The following is a 25,196-nucleotide window of genomic DNA, read 5'->3' on the forward strand; positions in this document are numbered from 1 at the left end:
ACGAAAATTGGAAGTAATGAATTATACCGCAAAATTATGAGGATTTGACAACTTTGGTTGGAAGTGGCGCCCTCCCTCACGTACTTGTATAATGTTGCCGCATTGAACAGATCGATTTGACGTCTCTGACATTAATAGGGAAGTGACACGTAATAATTTATATTAATCTGAAAAATCAATTTATCAGTAAAAACGTACAATGGTATTCATATCACTTACAAAACGTTTCAATATGTGAAACCTTTATACAGCTTGCTTCACAGCACAGCACACATTGTTTAGACTAAATAACATTAAAAAATTCTACTAGATGCAATGCAAACGCACATTATTTATTATGCATGCAATAAGTTTTGTGTTATTTGAACAGGAAAGAATAATACCCACATAGTAATAATTTAAAATATTAATATAATACTTGAATAATTATGAGATTTTAGGAAATACCTTCTATGATAATACAGATTAATAATTCGATTTTTTTTAATCAATTATCCATACGTGTTGTACATCCCTATATGTAGAAATTTTTTTTTATATTAAATCATGACATTAAAGCAAAGGCTCTAATTAACCACAGAATTTAACCAAAAAGGCTGTTAATATTCATCAAAATTATTTAAATTCGCCTGGACTGATTTGCTGTTTTAAGGGGTTCCGTACCTACTCAAAGGGTAGAAACGGGAGACCCTTAAAGGCTCCACTGTCCATTTGTCTTTCTTCTGGCTGTATCATAAGAATCGTGATCGGTGGAATGAGATTTTCAATTTGCTTAAATTTTTCATTACAGTTTCTTCTGCTTTGGTTTCATTTCACAGTTAATTTAATACTAGTTTTTGTGTTTCGACTTTCGCCAGCTACATGGACGTGTACATTAAATACAGCGCCATCTAGAGCCAAACTCCCAACCTACTAGCTCAAGTTTGTCTTGTGTGGGAATCAAACCCCGTGACCTATGGTGTAGTTCATAAACACTGCGTCGAATATTTTTCATAATATGGGCCACAAAACTAAAAAATATAAAATATACCTAGTTGTAAATCTAAAATCGCACTGAATAACTACACTTTTCAACAGCGAGATACCTATTATTATTACCTTAAGGCAAATAATATGGAACAAATTTTATGAAGAATCACTCTTAGAATGTGAACCCAAGTAAATATTCATAATTTCTACAAAATCGAATGCCATATTAGAATAGAATAGAATAGAAAGTATTGCCCACTTGGATTAATCTAAGATCGCCCATATCGATATTTCGTCAAACTCTCCGGGGCCGCTTCATACAAAAATGTCATAGGTTTAGGTAGTGTGTACTTACCCTGGGCTCGTCATCAGGTCCTAGCTAGCCGTTTCAGTAAGTAATAAGTTGGTATGTAAGAGGCCAAGTAGAATTTTACCAGAAGACCAAAGCAACCAACACAGTATGTGAGAAAATCTATCTGTATTTTAACAGACTGCTTTGTAAATTGCCTAGCTTTTTTATTTCAAGTTCTAACCATTTTCAATTCATTAAAATCAATTAAGATCTTAAAAAACAAAACACAAAATCAATTTAAAAGAAACGAAATCGGAAACTCGTGATGTTTGGTGCAAAACGGTGCAACTGAAAATTTTTAATTTTTGTTTTTATATTTTAATGTAATCTGAAACAATAAAAAAATAATGCTTGGTTCAAAAAAAGTTTGCTAGCAGCAATCTCCAGCCGAAACGCAAAACTATACAGTCTTACTTGAAGCGCTTCATTGGAATTTGACCACGCCACCTGTCCGCTCCAATGTCGGCGAAGCAGCCATTAACAGTAGGGTCGGTAAAGCAGAGCGGCCCCCTCCCCGACCCCCGCGGCTGGCCGACGCTCCCCAAAACCAGTGCGATCGAGCGATTCACGCCGAGCGATCACACCGTCGCGACGAAATGCTAGGATCGCATTCGTAAATCGTACTATTTTTCCTCAACTAATCAGTGAAATAATGTAAATTGGTACTAATACCGCGTGCACTGACGCCGCAGCGTTTCTTACCTGCGCGCTTCTTTTTTTCTAACCCGCCGGCCGGTAGACGCTCGCGACAACGCTACCCAAAAAAAAACTCCATGTCAGTGAGAGCGAGGACCCTTGTGGCAGTGTAGTGTAGTTTTAGAATAGTTAAATGGATCGTGCAATGTTCGTATGAGGAAGAAAAGCAACCGCAACATCGTAAGTGGAGTGAGCAGCTTCTGTGTTTTCTGTTGTGTGTAAGCAGAAATGCGGGCTAGATCGGCCCAGCACCTAATATTCGAGTGGGGCGGCCGCTGATCGAACCGAGGTACGGAGGACTATCCCTCGTATTCTCACTGCTTTTTTTCTAAGCCGAGCAGGTCTCATCGATAACCCCTTTTTTGTAGCGCGTTTTGGAGGGAATGCTATTTGAATCGATATCTTGTAGGTTATGAGCGCCTGGTACCCGGTTGCGAGTGAACTCGCGTTTTGGTTGAATCACAGTTGTTTTTTTGGTCGTTTTTTATAACCGGAAAAAGGCTGTGTTTATAAAACAACGCCTTAGCAGCTACAGCAGAGAAATACAACATCCACGATAGAATGGATTGACAAAATGGTAATGTTTTGGTCCGAGTTGATGGTTTGTTTATAACCAATGGAAAAGTTCTATTACATCAAAACCAGGAGGATCAATAAAGTGCTACCGAGCAAGTTATAAACTAGAGCACGTCCAGTTTAGGTAACCTCAAAACTTGTTTGGGCAAGTACATTATAGCCAGACAGAGCGAGCCTACATGGTTTAGCAAAAAATTCTCCACAATAACAAACAAGAATGCCTATACGGATGTATAAAAACCACCAGTTCAATTCAAATTAACATTTTCAACGAGTTCAGAACAGCCAATTGAAGTAAAGGCAAGAAAGTTGTTGCAAAACAGTATAACACGAAATAATGAAGCTAAATAATGTGCTAATCAAGTAATTAGCGCTGACAAAAACAAGCCCTTAGTTCTATTAAGTTGGCTGCAAGTTAAATAATAATGAGCGATCCTCAACCTTGAGTGAAACAACGCGATGCATTGTGTCGATGACATTGGCCTTATAAGAAATAAATATCAAACTAAAATTGCGAATAACATCAGAGTTACGTTGATCACTTCGCTTTAGAGAATAACAAACAAAATGACGAAGAAACTGTTCTACTTGAAAGATATGACTAATGAATTACCTGGATAATCATTCAGAGATTCCCGCAAAATGGAATACGATTGCCGATCTTCAATAAAGTCTGCAATGGAAAACTTAAAACAGTCTAGACATTATTATCGTTAATGTTAATTGATAAGGACGTCTTAATAAGTCTCCAAAATAATATATTAAACATTCAAATTGTACTACCAAAAGGAGAGGGAGCAATCCATGTGTAAAAATATCAAACCTTAAAACAAAATAGCCAAAGGTAAATGAATCATCAAAAGCAAAGTTATCATCGAAATCCCAGTGATGAAGCAACCAAAGATAAATTATGATTTACGTCATTAAAATCTGCCTCATACAGATACCCAAATTCTTAGATCGATAATCCCAAATTTACCTTCAATCTGTGGTTAGCTATGATGGATGCTTGTGAAGTGAATGCTTTCAATAAAGTAAGCCAATTTATCAATATTATACTTATCACAAGAACTAATGAATGGGATAACAGTCTAGAAATGACCCAGAAGTTCTCGTATAAACCTAACAAATCTGTAAACATGAGTCAAAATGACCATCTAAGTATATTCATTTGTCAGAATGAAGTAAAATACGATTGCTATTTGTGTCAACATGGCTAAAATTAGCATTTCATCACCATAGTAATGTCTATGAATAATAAACTAAAAATGACATCCTGGATTCAGGAAAAGCGTCTTTCAATGAAATTTTATTTTTAAGCTGTAGTCAACCCACTAAACATGCCACTCATAGACAGGAAAGTGCTCCTAATTCAGGGAATGGCGACGATTTTTAAATTTCACCGAAGTCGACGATATTTAAATATGAATTTAATATTTACAACGGTACAGTGCTTTTGAATACACTGCTACACCAAAAGTTGTTGTTGAGAATGAAAAAAGGCAGATTTTTCTGTTCTGTCTTTTCTTAGATTTGCTATGCAAGGTTTTTATCAAGAGTAGACTGAAATGACGCAATTTTAAGGAGAATATGAATTTTTTGAGCCACGATCGAATGACGATGAAAAAACGGCGCCAGGGATAAATTCAATGGTTCTAATTGAAAATAAATCATCGATTATGGATCCAGATCAAAAATGACAGTAATTTCCTTTTACTTATTTGGTCTATTTTGAAAATTTTAAGAAATCATTGCACATTTAAGTTTACAGCAGCTAACATGATATCTGATAAACTATAGAAGATCTAATTCAAACTTAAACACCTTTCGTCATCTGTCAATTCCCGTATCCACGAACGTCAAAATCACGTCAAAGAACATCACAATCCCAAGCCTGATGGATATAATTTTCACATACTAAAACAATACAATAGTTTAGCAAGCTTTAAGATAGAAAAGAAACAACGAAAGAAGTATTTGTATGAACCTATTTTATCTGAAGACCCTACACATTTTTCACACAAGAACAATGACACGCCATTATACGTTTGTTAATAAAAATAATACGCTGTTGGATAAGATCTGTCGCTTTTCTGTTAGAGGTAATGATTTAAAGTTTTATAATCGAAAAAAGAAAGTAGACCATATAATAATCAAAAAATATAATGACACACACAATATTTCCTGGAAATCACTTTATCCTATTATTCGATATCGTCGTTTTATTTCTTTCGTCGCAACGAAATAAACATTAACTAAGGGTGGATTCGACCAAATAAGAGTAAATATTAGTCTCAGAATAAATCGTCAGTTAATCGACATTTTGACATATATTTCCCATACTGAAACTGTCAATGTGCCAGTTATAATCGGGAGTTATTCTCGGTTAAAAGTTTGGTTGAATCGGGCCTAAAAATGACAGAACATTCCATAGGCTATTTTGGCACTGTTAATTATTATTTTGCTCTATGAATAAGAGGGTGTCATTTTTAAGAAATAGTAAATTGATTTGAAATCAAAATACCAATTGGTTGCTATGGTTACCAGTTTCAGTACTTACCAGCTAGCGCGAAAGCTCAAAGCACGATTTGGTAAACAATTGTAAAAATAATAATTTTCAGTTACGCTCTTTTTACGAAAAACCGCCTTGTCAACGTGACAGTTTTTTTTCTCGAAAGTGTTTTTGCCAATTTCTAATGAAAGTTAAACATGTATCATGTACTTATCAACCGACTTCAAAAAAGGAGGAAGTTCTCAATTCGACCCGTATGTTTTTTTTTTTTTTATTATTCTATGGTTAAACAAAAATATTTTATGCCCGTATTCACAAACGATGCTTGCTTAAGTCAAGCAGCAAATTGAACACAAAGCGTTGAATAGAGCTCTGTGATAAGTTCGTGTGTCACCCTGTGCGTCCACGCGCACTGTGAGACCTCAATACCTCATAGTAATGTTTGTGAATACGGGCCTTTTGTATGGGACCTAGATTCCGACTCCGTAGAGAAGTGATGTCTTAGAAATTTTTGATTTACACAGAGACTGATTCCTGGTTTTTTAGAAGAGGGACAGGATAGACCAAAATTCAGTAAAGTAATAGACTGGGGATCGATCCTTATTTCTTGCCTAAGTCAAGGCGGCGCAGATCACCGACTTTTAGTTAGCCGATAGTTGGGTCCGATTCTAATTTGTATGAAGAATCGGCCGATAACAATGATATTAAAGAACTATAGATATGTTACGTTCATAGAAATTACGATTTTAATCCGTGCCGAGCTATTCCAAATTGCACACATTGACAAATGTAACTGATAAGTGAAACAAAAGATACGAAGTAGCACGCAAATGAAAGAGATAGCTATAGTTTTAACGATTCTGCACTAACTAATCTATGTCCGCAGCGCACGCATCCTTATCGCTCTAACGTCAAAACAAGATCGCGTTCTCTTTCTTAACTTGAACATGGCGCATGGCGTCTTGATTGTTTGCATAAATAATTGAAAATATAAAATACTAAATAATTTTGCATAATCACATGTGGTAAGAGATCCCTTGTATTTTGTTTACTTTAGAGTCATAATTGGTACACTTTCGAAACACACACGATGGCATTTTTTATTTATTTTGGTAAGAACACAGGAACTTACGGTGTGGTACGCACGCGATTGCGCACGACGCAGGCCACACGAAGACTAAACACAAGACGTCCCAATTGGGACGTATTTGAGTATTCACAGCGCGAGCGCTTATAACATATCTGCTTTTGTTTTTATACAGTGTGTCCGGGCATGTAGTGATCAAACTTAAAGGGCGAAATCTAGGGACAATTTTATCGATAAAAATACTTCAAATTTGGGGCTTGACCCATTTATCGCAATATTACAAGGATTTATGTTTTTAATTTTTAGTTTTCACCTCTTCCTTCAAAAACAAGTGAAAGCGTGGGTAGCTTAACATTAATAAGCAAATATTTTATATCATGCGATAGCCAATAAAATTATCTATTAGTAAAAATGGAAAACAGATACAAGTTTCATACATTTTAAGGGAGTAAGAATGGATTTAATTAGAAAAAAACCTAATTTTTTTCACTTCTTTTTCAGTTATTTTCCAACACAAGAAAAACCGGGTCGTTAAGGTATGTTTTATTTGCATTTTATTATTAGTATTTGAGCTATTCTACAAAACGAATGTAAATTTATTGGTCTACGTCTATTAGTTTCGACGTAATTGTTGAACAAAGACACCCCTTCCCAACGATTTCATAGCGCGGCTAGTCATGTAGTCGGAATAGGTTGTGTGATCCTTTCAGGCAGTGCATTTTCGCACGTTAGCAGCGCTATGGAAACGCTGGGAAGGGGTATCTTTGTTCAACAATAGCTTCGAAACTAATAGACGTAGACCAATAAATTTACATTCGTTTTGTAGAATAGCTCAAATACTAATAATAGAATGCAAATAAAACATACCTTAACGACCCGGTTTTTCTTTTGTTGGAAAATAACTGAAAAAGAAGTGAAAAAAATTAGGTTTTTTTCTAATTAAATCCATTCTTACTCCCTTAAAATGTATGAAACTTGTATCTGTTTTCCATTTTTACAAATAGATAATTTTATTGGCTATCGCATAATATAAAATATTTGCTTATTAATGTTAATTGTCCCACGCTTTCATTTGTTTTTGAACGAAGAGGTGAAAACTAAAAATAAAAAACTTAAATCCTTGTAATTTTGCGAGAAATGGGTCAAGCCCCAAATTTGAAGTATTTTCATCGATAAAATTGTCCATAGATTACGCCCTTAAAGTTTGATCACTACATGCCCGGACACACTGTATAATATCATTGGCCGATAACAAATCGGTGTAATGTGCGCACTTTCATAGATGCCCGACCCAACTATTGGCCAACTAAAAATAGGTGGTCTGTGCCTAGGCTAACTAAATATTAAACCTTAAAAAAATATTAGGGACATTCAGTTTTTCTATCGTTACATTTTTGGACGATCAACGGCGCGCGCGAACGATTTTGATCCTTAAAAAATTTAACTAGTTGGACATTTTTTTTGATAGCCCGTAATTTTTGTTTTTTATAATTTCCAATTGGGATAAAAAAATATTTTTATTTGGGATAACGAACAAATATTGTGGGCTCATGTTGAACCTGCTAATGACAGACCAAAACTCACGCGGGAAAAAGGAGTCTTCCAGCGACTTTTAGCTTGGTCCACGGGCCAAGTAGCTGGATTGAATTTTTAAATATTTTTTCTCCCAGCAACTGAGCCTAACTTCAATGTTTTTATTAATAAATTAAACACCAAATCAACTAAAATCAACTCTAGATCTTAGAGTGGGCCCAGATGCTGGAAAAAAACATATTTAAAAATGTTATTGTCGCTAGGAACTCGGCAAAAGCTAGTCTTATTTTTGGATGCACTGTCCTGCTGAAATAGCTACAATATACAAATTAAAATGTAAACTATGTCAACGCATGACATTGTAATCACAGACCAATCCATCTCGTTTTAATTACATCTAATTAATCGTAATCAAGGTGGTCGGACTTTGGCCAGTGATAACTCGGTGATACGCACATCAACCTTAACAATAGCGTCTTAAGTGGTTGGAATAGGGTGTTGTTTGCAATAACAGTGTCTGGTCTGATGTGGTGTCAGTTTTAAACCAGACATAATAATGCTGCCATTTCAGAATTAGGTGGTTGACACCATTAAGTCCTAGACAGATTTGATCTACAATGATTATAGGTCTAGATCTAGCGCTAGCGCTTAAGTCAGTGAATCTTTAATTCAGATTATTTTTTTAATGATGTTGGCAATACACGTCGAGGTCGACTTGATTTGTGCCATTTTCAAGTATTTATGTGATACGAGTTACAAAATGAGATCAGGTAATGATATAATGAAGGATGATAGATGATACCCCTTCCCACCCTTTGAGTCTCAGTAAAGTTGTGGTGCTTTACTGAGACCTCCTATGGACAACTTGAGAGAACCCGAAGAATCACGATGCACTGTTTTGCTTCACTCGCCCACACTCATGCACGTTCACGAACACTCAATGGTTAATAATCCACCATTATTACACATTAATAGTCGCCTAAACACGAATTTGAGGAAATAAAACAAAACCGCTAACATGACGCTTCAGATTCCCGCCAAGAAGTCCCTTTTATTCAGATTTGTATGCTCTATCACGTCAAAATATGTCAATGTCACCTCTCCCAGACCTCAGGTACTGACTGAATTAACCGCTATAGCTTTCTTTAAAGATAATGTGGGGGTTGAAATGATGGTGGAATGACGGCTATAGTGTCACAAAGCTGTTTGTTTGTATGTTGGGAGATTTAGAACGTCATTACCGAAGGTAATTCCTTACAGTAATATTGAGGGCCATTACTGATAGTACCTGGAGGCTTTATCAAATGTAAACAACTTATATTTTCAGTAAGTTACCCCACCCCACTAGGTGGAACGACGATCTGGTGAACCGAAGAGCCTGGATACGGGCAGCGCAGGACCGGTCGTTATGGAAATGCTTGGGGGAGGCCTTTGTAAAGCAGTGATCGGCATTTTGGCAGAAACGAACGAACGACGAGTTTTTGGAATGTTCGAATCGAAAGAAACAAGTGACGTCACATGGATCTCCAGTAAACTATGGATGACGTATACAAGCGTTTTGACAGCTCGCAAGTATGAATCGACTGACCCAAAACTTCTCACAGGTTTTACTATCTTCTATCCCTGCGACATTGAGAAAACATTTCAGAATTTAACACAATTTGATACAGTTATCATGCAAAATCGACTATCACTCAAGCGTACTACATCCCGTGAGCCACAAATACAAAAGGACAATGTTCATTTCTGGCCTGGCGTGGACAAGCTGCTAATGAAAATATGAATTTGCCAAAATTTTTTAATTAATTTTTAAAGTATTCATTTACTGTAACTTTGTATCAATTTGCCTTTATAAAAATCCAATTTAAATAGTACTTTATGTGATAATTACAACTTCCTGTCTTTAACACTCAATTCAGTGTTGCCAAAATGAATCTTATCGGTAAGAATCGATTAATATCGATTGTTTTTCGACTATGACAATTAGTATATTTTTAAATACGTATTCATTAAAATGACATTTATAAAACCTTTTAAATATACCAATAACACTACCAAAAATATTTAAATAACTAAATGAAACCTTATTTCACACACGCCTTATTATACACCTTATTTCGATTCATCAAAAAATAGAATCGATTTTTATATCGATTATTTTTATTCATCACCACATTATTAGCTTGGCAACACTGAAAATATTGTCACAGCTGTTATCTGTCATTCGCTTTGTTTTGTATTTTTCATCGTGAGTGTTGTTTATTTCTCAAAACCAAGTTTTTGCCAAAATAAAAGTAGAAGAGTGTTGTATAAGTTTCCCTTTTGACGACTTTATTTTTTTGACCATGGTCCTCGATGCTTCCCTTCCCGATGACCCTGGCATACTCTCGAACTACGAATCTCACTCAACCAATGACCAATGGCTCACTTTCGGACATCGAACCTTGCCTAAACGCCGACCACGGCTTACTTATGGACTCCGACCCGAGCCCCAATGTTAACCACAGCCCGATTTTGGATAATGCAACCAGCAATTCCTCAATCTCATGAGGAACCTATGATATGTATCAATTGTATAGCTGACATGATGCAGAGGAGGCGACATAGCCTAGAGCTTATTAAGTTCAGTTGGTTATTATGTCAGTGGATGACTCTTCAGCTGGTAAGTTATTGAATGAGCGTGTGGACTTGTTGAATACCTTTTACAATGTACCTATTTGATCAACTACCTTTACCGTAGATTAGGTACCATAATCCTAATAAAACCTTTTTTTTTTAGATTGATAACAGCAGTGTATGTTGTCACTCATGTTGGACCGTGGCCACGGTGTGGCTCTGCACCAATCAAGGACAAATAATATTTCAAATGAAGAAGCAACCACTAGCACTGGTCACAGTTAACGTGGATTATCTTTGTTACAAATACGTTCCATAGACTGCATATTAACACGGAACAAGAATCACATATTTGAAAATAATGTAATAATGGAACAGATTTCACCTCGTCAAGTAAGTTTTTTTATAATTATTTTCATTATATTTTATTAAAGACATTGGCTTTATATATTTGAACAAAGTGTATATTTTTTTCTATACAAATACTTCTTACTGATAGATAAAAATTGACATCACATCTCAATATCTTAAAGAATGAATTTTGAATGATACCATAATTAATTTCTTTGTTTCAGCTGCGGGGATCTGACCAAATATGTCATCCCTGATGGCAGTGAGCTGATCGAGCTGCTACACATGCTGTGGAGCCCCAACAAACACATGATGGGACGAGGATTCATTTGCCCTTATATTGGCCGAATAACAGTAGGTTGCTGTGCTCATGTTATGACAATTTTGTGGTTTTTGAGCTGGGCAAGGTATCAGGAACATGTATTTCCACCTGCCTAGTTCCTAGACAATATTTTATTGACCCATGAGTCAGATTAAAATAATAATAATAAAAAAAAATGGTGTTTTATTTTGCTTCTAACCTTTCTTGTCTTAAGCAAAAAAAAATTTTTTTAAGGACTTGGATACAAAATGATATTTATATTCTGTTTCTTACTGGTATAGACTATTTAATAAATAACAAATTACATGCTGTAATGTCTGTCCACCTCAGGCCAAAGGTCCCATACTAAGTGGGCATAACCCAAAGGACAATGTTCATTTCTGGCCTGGCGTGGACAAGCTGCTAATGAAAATATGAATTTGCCAAAATTTTTTAATTAATTTTTAAAGTATTCATTTACTGTAACTTTGTATCAATTTGCCTTTATAAAAATCCAATTTAAATAGTACTTTATGTGATAATTACAACTTCCTGTCTTTAACACTCAATTCAGTGTTGCCAAAATGAATCTTATCGGTAAGAATCGATTAATATCGATTGTTTTTCGACTATGACAATTAGTATATTTTTAAATACGTATTCATTAAAATGACATTTATAAAACCTTTTAAATATACCAATAACACTACCAAAAATATTTAAATAACTAAATGAAACCTTATTTCACACACGCCTTATTATACACCTTATTTCGATTCATCAAAAAATAGAATCGATTTTTATATCGATTATTTTTATTCATCACCACATTATTAGCTTGGCAACACTGAAAATATTGTCACAGCTGTTATCTGTCATTCGCTTTGTTTTGTATTTTTCATCGTGAGTGTTGTTTATTTCTCAAAACCAAGTTTTTGCCAAAATAAAAGTAGAAGAGTGTTGTATAAGTTTCCCTTTTGACGACTTTATTTTTTTGACCATGGTCCTCGATGCTTCCCTTCCCGATGACCCTGGCATACTCTCGAACTACGAATCTCACTCAACCAATGACCAATGGCTCACTTTCGGACATCGAACCTTGCCTAAACGCCGACCACGGCTTACTTATGGACTCCGACCCGAGCCCCAATGTTAACCACAGCCCGATTTTGGATAATGCAACCAGCAATTCCTCAATCTCATGAGGAACCTATGATATGTATCAATTGTATAGCTGACATGATGCAGAGGAGGCGACATAGCCTAGAGCTTATTAAGTTCAGTTGGTTATTATGTCAGTGGATGACTCTTCAGCTGGTAAGTTATTGAATGAGCGTGTGGACTTGTTGAATACCTTTTACAATGTACCTATTTGATCAACTACCTTTACCGTAGATTAGGTACCATAATCCTAATAAAACCTTTTTTTTTTAGATTGATAACAGCAGTGTATGTTGTCACTCATGTTGGACCGTGGCCACGGTGTGGCTCTGCACCAATCAAGGACAAATAATATTTCAAATGAAGAAGCAACCACTAGCACTGGTCACAGTTAACGTGGATTATCTTTGTTACAAATACGTTCCATAGACTGCATATTAACACGGAACAAGAATCACATATTTGAAAATAATGTAATAATGGAACAGATTTCACCTCGTCAAGTAAGTTTTTTTATAATTATTTTCATTATATTTTATTAAAGACATTGGCTTTATATATTTGAACAAAGTGTATATTTTTTTCTATACAAATACTTCTTACTGATAGATAAAAATTGACATCACATCTCAATATCTTAAAGAATGAATTTTGAATGATACCATAATTAATTTCTTTGTTTCAGCTGCGGGGATCTGACCAAATATGTCATCCCTGATGGCAGTGAGCTGATCGAGCTGCTACACATGCTGTGGAGCCCCAACAAACACATGATGGGACGAGGATTCATTTGCCCTTATATTGGCCGAATAACAGTAGGTTGCTGTGCTCATGTTATGACAATTTTGTGGTTTTTGAGCTGGGCAAGGTATCAGGAACATGTATTTCCACCTGCCTAGTTCCTAGACAATATTTTATTGACCCATGAGTCAGATTAAAATAATAATAATAAAAAAAAATGGTGTTTTATTTTGCTTCTAACCTTTCTTGTCTTAAGCAAAAAAAAATTTTTTTAAGGACTTGGATACAAAATGATATTTATATTCTGTTTCTTACTGGTATAGACTATTTAATAAATAACAAATTACATGCTGTAATGTCTGTCCACCTCAGGCCAAAGGTCCCATACTAAGTGGGCATAACCCTTTACAACTGGTTGCCTAATCATTGTACCTGGCTGGCTTGTATGAACGTCGTACTTACGATTACGTCACTCCAGTAGATTGCATCTAGCAATAACTAAATATAGAAAGCGCTGCATCGAACGCAATCTTAGAATATAATAATAACGTAAAATTGCAATGTTATTCTTAGAAATAATATCCGTTATTGATACATTTTCTCATATCTCACCTGTATCCATTCTTCCCGTGGATGTCAGAGGCGACCTAAGAGAGAAATATCCAAATATCAATCCTCCCCAACTCTGGATGGATAACAAAAGGAGTGCAGGCCAAATCCTCCATTCTTCTTCTTTTCGTGTCGACAACAAACCTACACAGTGTCAGCCTGTCAGCCCAAAACTCCGCCACAAGAGTGGCGTTGTCAGTAGCACTCATCAAATCCTCCTGCGTGCAGTTGCTTGGGCATTCAGGGCACGACACCACGTGCTTCATCGACTGGGGAAGAAAACCGCACCTGCACTCCATGACTCTAGTAAATAAGAGGATAATGCTTTGCAGTGGAGAAGATGATGATAATAATGAATGATACATAGTACATACTCTCTTTAAAGCGATAAGCGACATAGGATGGAACACCTATTGAGAGTCGGTGGTTCAATTCCCGTCGACTGCTGGACTAATAGTAGTCAACACTCCTGACACCATAGATATTTAGATTACCGAAAAGTCACCTGGAATAGAAGTTTTTATTTGATGCGAGAGAAATTAGGAATTAGGTATGGCCAAATCTTTCACTGCCTCCGGTAAATCTGCGACTGTCGTGCAGTTTTCGTGAAATGAAAAATAAATGATGATGAAGATGTTGTTAATTTAACCAAGTACCAGGCCTCTAGAACTTAGTTATATCGTTTCCCTGATGAGATTATAGCTCGGCATAGATCTAGCCCCCATAAAGCAGTCACCATTTTTCTGTTTCTTTTGATGAATTAATATTATGGTTTTCTAACGACGCTTCCGTATTTTCAAAGCAACTTGTTCCTGATGCTGCTGCTGGAATCTCGATGATGAGAGGAATAGATCGAAAATGCGGAGGAGGCGTTATTTGCCCCTCAATCCTAGGTATAAGATAAGTAATCAAGTGGATGCAGTGGTGAATCCAGTGAAGTATTGAATACAAGTACCTATAGTCCTATACCTATTGGTTATAATTTACCTATACACTAAGAGTCTTGGAGACAATACAGTAATGTGTTTAAGTCAAGGTCTTTTCCAGCCAGACCTTAGTCATAGATCCATTCATCCATAGTGACCAATTTTTGGCCAGGTCAATTACTTTCTAGATTCAAAGACTAGGAAGATGAAAGAGGGATAACGTGAGGATTGGCAGAACTGTATATTTAACTGGGTTCACACTGGCGTACACTTGATTTAAGGAATTCCCTCGTTGAAAGCCCAATATTGAAACACTCGTGAAGCTCCCCCTTGATTTCAAGGATGTTCTCCATGGAAGGCCCATTTTGAAAGCCCAAAATCAAAGAGTCATGAAGCTCCCCCTCAAGGTTCTTCTCCATGGTGAGACGTGTGATTAACCAGCTCTCTTCCACAGATGTCGGTGGGACTCCAGAGGCGCGTGCCGGCGCTCGATGAAGGCGCGGGCGGCGTTCCAGCCGCCTGGAAGAGCGGGAACAGCGAGCCCCCTTTCCCCTCCTTCGCGCCGCCGGCGGGGAGCCCCGCGGGGCCTGCGTTTGCCGCGTCCCCCGCGCCCTCAACCCCTGGGCCCGGGCCGGGGTTTGCGGGCCCGTACGCGGCGCCGGGCCCCTTCGGCAGCCCTTCAGCCCGGCCCGGCTCAGGCGGCGGGTTCCCGCCAGGCCCGCCGCCCCAGCAAGGCCACTTCCCAGGGCCTGGGTTCGCGCCCCCAGGCTCTCCCTTCCACCCGCACCCCCCACACCCGCCCATGCCTCACCCACACATGATGGCGCCGTTGCCGCCGCCTGTAGACAGGTAAACTTCTTTCGTTATTCTTCTTTTTATTGATATAAGGTTAACTAGGATAAGAATCTAGTAGTCTAAATTGCTGAAAGACTGCCTGGATATTCCAACAATATTAATTTGGTTGGTGGTAGGGCTCGTTCTAAGTCCGCCTGGCTAGCTACCACCATCTTACCTAAGTCTGTCGCCATAATAACAATGTTAACAGCATTGTTGTGTTCCGGCAGTTAGAGGTAAGATAGCCAGTTCATCCGTGGTTGAGGATTCCGGGTGAAGCTCGCTTCCACTTTCGGCCTGATCATCACTTACCGTCAGGTAATATACCTACAGGCCAAGAGCTTCCTCGTTGTGGATAAAAAAACACTTCTTTACTGCGATAAGTTGTGGTACCTTCATACTTGGCCAAATTACTGAAAAACCATCAGCAGAATGTAAAAGTTACATTAAGCCGGCATAGCGGGCAAGTTATTTCCAACAAAGCGGAGATAATAATATGCGCGGAGACTAGGGTTGCCAGGCGTCCGGCTTTAGCCGGACATGTTTGGCTTTTTAGGGACTTGTCCGGCCAAATATTGCCTTGTCCGGCCTGTCCGGCTTTTGTTAGGCTTTTTATTTGGTTGCCGCGCCAGGCGAAAGTCGAGCCACAGAATCATATATGAAGCGCACACATCAGGATTACTCACTCATGAGCTGACACTAATTGTGAATTGTAAAACATGTCCGGCTTTTAGGGTAAAATGTCCGGCCAAATGAAGCACAAAGTCCGGCTTTTGTGATTTTGGACCTGGCAACCCTAGCGGAGACTCCTCTTTCTAAGGTCTTCTCAAAAAACGCGCTCCGCATGTACCTTCTCCGTCTGTCAACCGTTTCTTCCACTGAAGATGAGTGAAGACGAGACGTGTAAGAACGAAATTATATTATTTTATCGCTTAGGATATCAAGTTTCCTCTCATTAAGCTTATCTGCTTTGGTAGGATACGGGCCTAACCAACGAACAACGAAATTCTTTACAAAAATTGAGTATAATCACGCCTGTAAAAAGTTCAAATCTAGGATGTATGATTTGACATGCGTGTGCTAGTGCTAGTGACAACTGCAATCATAAAAAAATATTACGTCACACTGACAAGTGCGCAAATTTTTCACGCAATTATACTATTCTCAAACTAATTTGATCCTTTATTTTCTTTATACCTACTGATTTTTCAGTCGTCAGAAGAAATGTTATTCAATATTAAAAATAATGATTTAGTCAAATGATTTATGTAGTAAATGACAGTTGTGTAGAAAATATCTGCTATAAAATATGAAAGCATCATTTAAGTTATTCATTATTATCAATAATTAATTATTTTGAATTGAAAAAATGCCTACCTATTGTTCAATTTAATTTAAGAACAAAAGATAAATAATAGAAAGTAGAAATCGTTTCTCCATTACTAAAATACAGATAAAAATAAATTACGTGTACTGTAATCCTACCCACTTACTAGGTAAGTAAATCTTTTTGGAACTTTAAATTTAATACCTAGCAGATGTTTTCCATAAGATTAATAATGTAGATTAATTAAAACATGAATAAAATAATAATTATAACCTGTAGTTAATGAGTATTTCGTATTACTGAAATAAGCGAGATCCCAAAACGTGATAGAAATCCTGAGCTATTTTTAGGTTGAAGCTCCTTCACTCGTCAAGTCAGGTGTCAAGCTGTTCAATCTTACATCACCCTTATCCCTTTACAATAAGTGTCATTTTTCTTGTGCAACACTCGGCATACAGACAGACGCTAATAAAAAGGTGCAATTTTTAATACATTCAACCTTAGTCAAGTGTGACCCCCAGCTTAAAACTTTTTTGTCTTAAAAACCACGCGGCCAGTTACAAAAATACGAAAATTAACCGCGAAACAATGTGGATTCGAAATTGGAACGTAAATATGACGGCGAAAAAAAAATGGCCGACTGTAAAAATCGGAATATTATCCTCTTGGAGTTTCGAGTAAAATAAAATGCGCTGGCCCGCGAGGCGAAGCTCGTTGCGCTTGGCTGTGTGCGTGCGCTATAAAACTGTGCCTGTGTGGGTGCACAAATAAATGTAGGTGAGCGCGGTACGTATATATTTCGTGTACAGACAGCACCCGAGTTTGATTGTTAATTATTAGAATTAGATGTTTTTGTGGCAATTATTGAATTTTTGTAGCAATTAGTTTTTCATGGGAATTTCAGCTATTTTATTGTTATTGTTTAAACGTTTAATGAACTTGTTGTGAATTAACACGCTTAAGTTATTTTGGAAAGTGTATTTACACACGAATTCAAAAGTCCTTGATTGATTGACAAGTTGAGTTAAATAATGCAGCCTAAAAAAATCTATCATGAGTTTTTTTTGTAATTTTTTTTTCGTAAACACTAATTACTTTTTAATTATTATGAACCTATGCGTTGAATTTTAATAGGCCTTTATCCGGTTTTAAAAACCTGTATTTTACAACATACATACAAAACTGATTGAAGTTATATTATTAGAGGGTCATTCCATGACAAATGTTACCGAGGGTGAAAAACTAAATACGTACTTTTCGCATTAAATATGACGAATTTTGAAAGTAAACATTCCAAATTATAATGTACAACAAAAAAAATCTGAAAGAAACAAGTAATTTTTAAGTTATTAGTCTTCAAAGTCTATACTTAAGTCAACTGTCTGAATGATCATTTTCTCTCTAATTATTGGTAATACGATTAAAAAAAAACTATCAATCTGTGAACCGTTTTGCCACCATATGATTTGAGGATATTTATCATAGTATTGGTAGATAGCGTCATAGTCCCAAAAAAATTGATAATCATCAAGTTTTAAGTGTGTTTTCTTGTTACTTCGGCGATGTAACACCCGAAACAAAAAAACAGGTATTTGTTTTATTATTGTACCTTACACATGGATTAGGGTAACAATATTTGGTAAAAGTAAGGTCATGGTAGTAATGATTTCAAATACTAACTAATATCTGAGCATGATACCAATTTGTTATGTTTTTTTTTTTTATTAAAAACTGTAACACCCGAAACGTTTCGGGTATTACATTTTTATTTTATGTCGATAATGTGTGTATATTGCTTGGAGAAGTCAAAAAGTATTACTGTGAGGGTCCTTCGACCTCCCACTAGCGCTTGCATCGGAAAAGGAGTCATATTTCTCTATTTAAGACTTTTTTTAAATGTCGACTTCACACTAAAATCAAGGTATTGCTAAAACGTCTCGATGTTTGACATTTCCAATAAATATCGTAATTAGAAATCAAAGTAATGCTATTTCAAGCCAAAAACAATAGAAAAATCTAAATGCTGAGGAAAAATTAAACTTGAACTTTGTACATTTTTTAAAAAAAGCTGCTTCGTAATTTCAAACCAGAATTCGCTCTATTTGTGTTTACTTGTTGTACTCCTTATTTCGTAGTACCTAGAGACTAATAAAACACCGATTTTATCTATAAAACGCGATGAATTTTCGTACTCGTAACACCCGAAACAGAACCATTGTAACACCCGAAACAAAGAAAAAATTTATAAAAAAATAGTAAAACGTTTTATGTTACAGTGATTGTATGTTATATGGTTTGTAAATTTAATACTTTCGAAGTCCTGTAAGTTTTAGGTATGATTCCTTAAGAAAATTCGCTAAATTTCGAGTAAATGCATCAACAGTCAGAACATAGAGGCAAAATCTCGTAACGCCCGAAACGCACACTTTTCGACTCATATTTTCGTTATCCTACATCGTAAACTTTACAAACTTTATTATTTAGATAAAACAACTAAAAACGGACAGATTAAGGCACTAACATTATTAAAATACTATTTCAAAATACATAAAATTGTTGAATATGTGTGTACGAACGTAACACCCGAAACGATGGAATGACCCTAGAGGTAATAATTTTGAGCACTACTGCTTTAGAACTTGCGACTTACATCCGTATTTTTCAACTCAGGCAAGTACAATACCCTACTGGAAAACATCTCAAGGCAAATCCAGCTTTAATTTAATACACATAAGGAACAAATTATCCAAAACAAGTCTCTACTTAAGCTGTAATTACGAATAAAATTAAGAGAATTGCCGTTAGATAGAAAAAAAATACAGTTACAATAAAAACAAAAAACACGAACCCTATTTCACATTATTAAACAGTTCTAGAAAAACAATAGCAATCTATTCGAAACATATAAAAATAAAAACACAAAAACTCATTGCACAAGACTGCACGTAGCGGCTACATCGTCTGTTCAAAATTAAAAACAATAAATATATCTAACGCGACCTGCCTTGACACTGCTATCTGTACTCACCCACCCTGTGTACTACCTCTCTATATCTATCTATACTTACGCCTATGTATTCGACGGTACCGCTTCGCCCAAGTTAAGCTGACCTGCGGCGCCCCCCGCGCGTCTACCAACCTTTGGCAATCGAAGGAAGCAAAGGTGACGTTACAGGGGTCCAACAGGTCTGGTCGCTGTATACGTACATAAGTAAAGCGCGCTCTACACTCGCGCGCGATTCTTGCTGTGAATTCACGCCGCGATTCGCGCCGTGCACTTCGCGTTTATATGTGTCTCTCCACACTCGCGAAACCTCGCAGTCTCGTTCGCGGCCTCAATGGATGACGACGTGATTGTTGCTGCGGTGACGCTCTGTGCTATATCGTATTACAATTACCTATGTATTAAAAATAAGACACAAATAAAAAATGTTTAATGGGTTTATATATTTCACTTGAGCTTGCCCCACTATGAGTGGAATCCTTAACTTTCTTTCTATAGGTTCTATAACTGGACATAAGTGAGTCCTTTTTTTTTTAAATTCACCCACAGGAATATTTAAAATGTCAGGCATAGTGGGTCTTATTTTTATTTTAATGGTCCTTGTGTTTAGACTGCCAAAGTATTGGTTCGGATTGAAAACACTCGATAAATTTCAACTCAAGTTCATTATTCCATGCCTAGTACTCATTAAAAAAAAAAAAGAACGTTAGTAAGTACGCAATAATGCACAACCACTTGCGACGGCGTCTTCTCAGCTATTGCGAAAAACTGCGAGTGTAGTTGCGTTCGCGATCGCGCGCCGTGAAACAAGCGCGAACCTTTGTCGCGGGACAAAAAACCGACAACGAACGGGGAACGGCGCGAAGCGTGAACGTGAACGCGCGAAAGTCCGCGAAACCATCTACACACGCGTTTCGCGGCTTTCGCGGCCTTTCGCGCCGCGAGTGTAGAGCGCGCTTAAAGACTATGTGGAGTGAGACGCCACTCCGTTGCTCGAGTGTCGTCTGCTGCGCGCTCCCCGATCAAAATCGTTCGAAATTCGAAATGAAATTTTGACGTTTCTCGTTCGTGCCAGTAACATTCATAATTATGCGGGTTTTACGAAAAAATTACAACATTTAGTCGAAATTTTTGAGCACAATCATGAATTCGACAAAATTTTTACTGTTACTATTTATTATTTTGAGTTAGGTATACAGTTCATATTCATTAAATCACTGGAATTATAATGTAGCTACCTATATTAATCTTCAATGAAAATCAAGGCTCTTCTCGCTATATTAGGAATGTAGTCATGCAGGCATCTAGGGGGTGGTTCTGATGGTGTTGTATATGCGTCATAATATTGATGACCTAGCTTGTCACTTGGTAATTTTATGAAATTATAATTCAATTTCTACATGATAATGTATTGCAATTTACCTTCAGCTTAGTAGCTTCGAATAGGCAATTCGAATAACGTACGTCGTACAGCATCAAACTATAGTTTTTGATGTTGAAATATCGCTCTTATTGCAATGACTTAAGATACCACGAAATTAAGTTTGATGTATTGTCGTCTGTGCCTTTCAAATAGTAATCTATTCTTTGAAAATCTGCAGTCATTTGAAAAGTTAAATATAAAAAACTTATTAACGTTTTAGTATAATAATTATTATATTTATTATTGTTAAAAAAAACTTTTTTCATTTTGCTGAGGGGCCAAGAAAAAATAATTACACAATAATATTGCAACGATTAAAGTATCAAAAATATAAATCCACGTTTTTTAAACAAAGTTTTTGAGTTGTCTATCCTATGACGGTATTGTCCCCGACGCGTTGTTGTTTTTTCGACAATTTTAAGGGACTTAAGTGCTATGACGTCATACTGTGGTATGTCTATGTCAGACCTCCATGCCTAATCAACTGGAGACAAAAGGTGATTAATGTATTTCACACTCACAATCTGCGTGTTTTTATAAGATATAGAGAAGACTTTCTAATGTACAGCTGACGGCACATCAGAGCAGACATTTTTGTTGCAATATCTACCTTATTAAAACTGAATAAGATGCCACAGTGAAGCTTGTTTTGCTGTTGGTGTACACTCGTACGTGAAAGATGCATTGTTATAAAATTCTTAAGTTTAAAATTATTTAACGTTAAAGTTTTCTTTTATAGTTCATTCATAGTTGAAATGCTTTGCACACTAATTTAAATCATTAACATTGGGGTATTTTTTTGAGAAACACCTTGTTTTAGCAATGAAGCCTCAAAAATTTTCATTGATTTGATGAAAGTCACAGCTTAGTCGCTTGGAAATCCATAATTTTAGCGAGAAGTCATAGTTTTCGTATACAAAATCTATAATATGGAATTAAATTTTAACAGCTCATCAAAAAGGATTCCACAGTTGTTTTGACTTTTGAGAGGATCCTTTTTTAAATTTCTCATTAAGTAGGTAATAACTTTTGTGTTTATAATATATTTTTTGAGGTTTTGTATTTGTTTGCTTTTATTTTGCACTATTTACTACTTAGTAGGTCTGTCAACAGTCGCAACAACATTCGCAAAAAAGCAGGATGGTCAATGAACATAAAAAAAAATCCTTCACGAAACTCAAACTACCTGGTTAACTTTTTTTGGATAAGGTCTTTAACGCTGTGTTTAAGGCTTTCTACGAGAAACTGAGTGTTTTTTTTAAGTTGTTGCAGTTGTAACTTACCGTTTTTGAAGTGAACTAGGTGGCTGATTGAAACAATTTTAAGCTTGAGTCTTTAGGTTCATCATTTCTGTCATCGAGAGCTCATCTCTTTAAACTATTAAAGCCCCAAATGAAAATCAATAGTCGTCCACAAAAATGCTAACTTAATAGTTTTTAGTCCATAACAATAAATAATTCAAAAATAAAAAATATGAGAGATCCAGCCAGAAAGATTCGCCCATTTCCATAAACTTCGATTGTTTATTTAATTTTATTAATCAAAGTACTGGTCATTAAACAATCCAAGATGTCAATTTTGTAATTTTTTGGCTAAAGAATTTGCTGTCGCTTCTTCATAATTAACTCAGTTATTAAACATCTTTACTTATTAAAGTACGTTGTACGCTCATCATTCATCATCAATATCTCACGAGGATCGCACCAATCGACACAATTTAACATGCCAGTAATTTTTACGTTTCGTCATTGTAACCGCGCTGTAACCTATATTTAGTAAGTGCGAGGGGCGAGCACGTGGCGGCCACCCCCGCACCCCCACCCCTCGCCGAGAGGAGTTTTGTATTTTAAAGAAGTCGGGGGTAGTTTATAAAGATAATACAGCATTGGAAAAAAATCACGTGTAGGATTTTGATATTTAAATCTGTTGCCTATAGAGAATACAGAGAGATCGCTTCCTAGCAATAAGACCGCCTAAATTGCGCTGTTCCGAACTGAAGAGTATTTTTTATTTTCCTAGCAACCGTCATAGCAGGGGTGGCTGAGTTTGTTGCGGCGCTTCTTCTCAGCACTTGCCAAATGTTGGTCTCGAAGCGCTGGAAGCGAAGGGTAAAAAGATTATGAGACATGTAAAGGACCCTTATGAGCAAAATATTTGACGATTTGTAAGTACTATTTATTAGTCTAAACAAATAAAGAAATTTTGACTTTGACTTTTGAGCTATTCTGATGATAAACCATAACGTTGTTAAGTTTCATTGAGAAGCTTTTTCGTATTTGTAAAAAATATCCACCATTGCGTACTTTATGATATTAGTTTGTAAGTTCTAATTGATGGAAATAAAAAAAATTCAAATTTAATAAGGCACAAAGGGGCCGTCCATAAATTACGTCATCGATTTTTTCAGATTTTAGACCCCCCCCCCCCCCCTACAATCATCCTAGCGTCATTTCTTAATGACCCCCCCCCCCCCTTCTCCCAAAATTGACGTCATTACCAGTTTAACAAAATTAAAACACTTGTAGAATCACCTTTTATTTTTTTTTTAATAGATAGAGTGATTCTTAAAGAAGGTTTATATGTATAATACACGTAAGTACCACGGGCGAAGCCGGGGCGGGCAGCTAGTATTATATGTAATCAGTAGCGGCGGAAGGGGGGGGGGGGCGGTGGGGGCGGTCCGCCCCGGGTGCCAAGCATCAGGGGGTGACACAAGTCGCGCAGATTAGTACTCACTGGCACATCTGCATGGCAAATCTGCGGTCTATGTCATGATACGGGGGGGTGGGGGGTGCGATTGTCTTTCAATCGGTAGGAAACCCCAAAAATCCTGGGGGGTACCAGGGGGTGCCATAGGACTTGTGACGGGGGGGGGGGGGGGGTGATCGCCCCGGGTGCCAACCCATGCTACGCCGCCACTGTATGTAATATTATTGTTAGAGTATTTTATCTGTAGTTATTATTTGTGTACATCTATGTTGCATTAGGTATGTATGTTTATTATGAGTTTTTTTTAGTATTGTACGCGCCTCAGCCGCCTCTCACATTTGCAGTCTCACTTAGGTACTAGGTGTGCTGGAAGAAATTTCTTTTTTGAAATAATCTTTTTGTAGGTGAACAATAAACTATAAATAAATAAATAAGAATGACGTCAATTTCGAAACACCCCCCCCCCCCCCCTATCTATCATTTACCGTCATCCGCAGACCAACCCCCCCCCCCCCCCCCCCTAATTTAGAATGACGTAATATATGGACGGCCCCAAAGACGCACATGTCAAAATACGAATCAAAATATTTATTCAATAATTTCAGTCGGATTTCATGACTAAAAAACCTTTTTACGATGGCAGTCGAGAGAGAGACACAAGTCGACTTAAATTTTAAGCTTCCCTTAAATATTTAACTTTAACATAACATAATTTCACATTTAAAAAAAAATGAAAACATAAAAAGAATATTCCAGAATATTTCTGCTAAAAACCAAGCTAATTATTTATTTTAAAACTACGCAGTTATTTCTTATCGTCACTGCTGGCAGTAGACAGCGATAAATATATTTATTTTCCTTAAAAACGTCACAATAACACTAAAGTAAAGAGTAATGTATTTTATTTTATTTGTCTGTTTTTCTTATCTATAAAATTAAAGCAACGAAAAGTAAATAAAAAATCGCAGATCGAATTCTTTATTTTAATTATTTTGTCACTTTTTTTTTACATAATTCGAAAACACCCAACGAAACAAAAAAGTTTGAAAATAAGTTATGAAATTACGTAGAAAGGCACAACTTTTTACCTACTCATCGGAAATTGTGTCGGAAACTTGTACTCATTCCTTTTTCATGTGTGAAATTATAGATAATCATTATCTCGATCTGTAAGAATCGTAGAATTCTAAAATTCAGTGAAAGTAAAAAAATGCAAGTATCATAACATGTTAGTCGGCGTATACGACCTCTACTATCAGTACTATCTCAGTGCACGGTCAGCAAAAATTTTTTACACCCTTCGGGTGGTTTTCTTCTAACTGATTTTATATTCTTCTTTCATAAAGGTAAACTTTAGCCACATCGACGTACAGTCAGTCATTTGTCAGTAATTTTTAATACGTTCCTTCCACAGAACATAGAAACCTCTTTTTATGTTCTGTGGGCTGGACAAAGGCCGCCTCCGGCTC

General features: G+C 36.6%; 1 protein-coding gene and 2 long non-coding RNA genes across 5 annotated transcripts in view; all 3 read left to right on the forward strand.

Annotated features, from left to right (window-relative positions):
• The first annotated feature begins 1,857 nt into the window (after positions 1 to 1,857).
• LOC135086098 (LIM domain-binding protein 2) overlaps positions 1,858 to 25,196 on the forward strand; it is a 51,380-nt gene continuing 28,041 nt past the window's right edge. The window contains exons 1-2 of one of the 3 annotated variants that reach the window (XM_063980865.1): positions 1,858 to 2,206; positions 14,885 to 15,279. In XM_063980865.1, coding sequence (XP_063836935.1) covers positions 2,171 to 2,206; positions 14,885 to 15,279 — 431 coding nt within the window. In that variant the 5' untranslated portion in view covers positions 1,858 to 2,170. Of the gene's footprint in view, positions 2,307 to 14,884; positions 15,280 to 25,196 lie in introns of all 3 variants that reach the window. The other 2 variants (XM_063980867.1, XM_063980866.1) reach the window with 2 other exon arrangements.
• LOC135085967 (uncharacterized) lies at positions 10,216 to 11,190 on the forward strand. The gene is made up of 3 exons (XR_010260241.1): positions 10,216 to 10,387; positions 10,505 to 10,734; positions 10,917 to 11,190. It is a non-coding gene; the product is annotated as an uncharacterized LOC135085967 (long non-coding RNA).
• On the forward strand, positions 12,139 to 13,113 carry LOC135085966 (uncharacterized). Its single transcript, XR_010260240.1, has 3 exons — positions 12,139 to 12,310; positions 12,428 to 12,657; positions 12,840 to 13,113. It is a non-coding gene; the product is annotated as an uncharacterized LOC135085966 (long non-coding RNA).

Source organism: Ostrinia nubilalis, chromosome 30, assembly GCF_963855985.1.
Source record: "Ostrinia nubilalis chromosome 30, ilOstNubi1.1, whole genome shotgun sequence".
NCBI classification, from domain to species: Eukaryota; Metazoa; Arthropoda; class Insecta; order Lepidoptera; family Crambidae; genus Ostrinia; species Ostrinia nubilalis.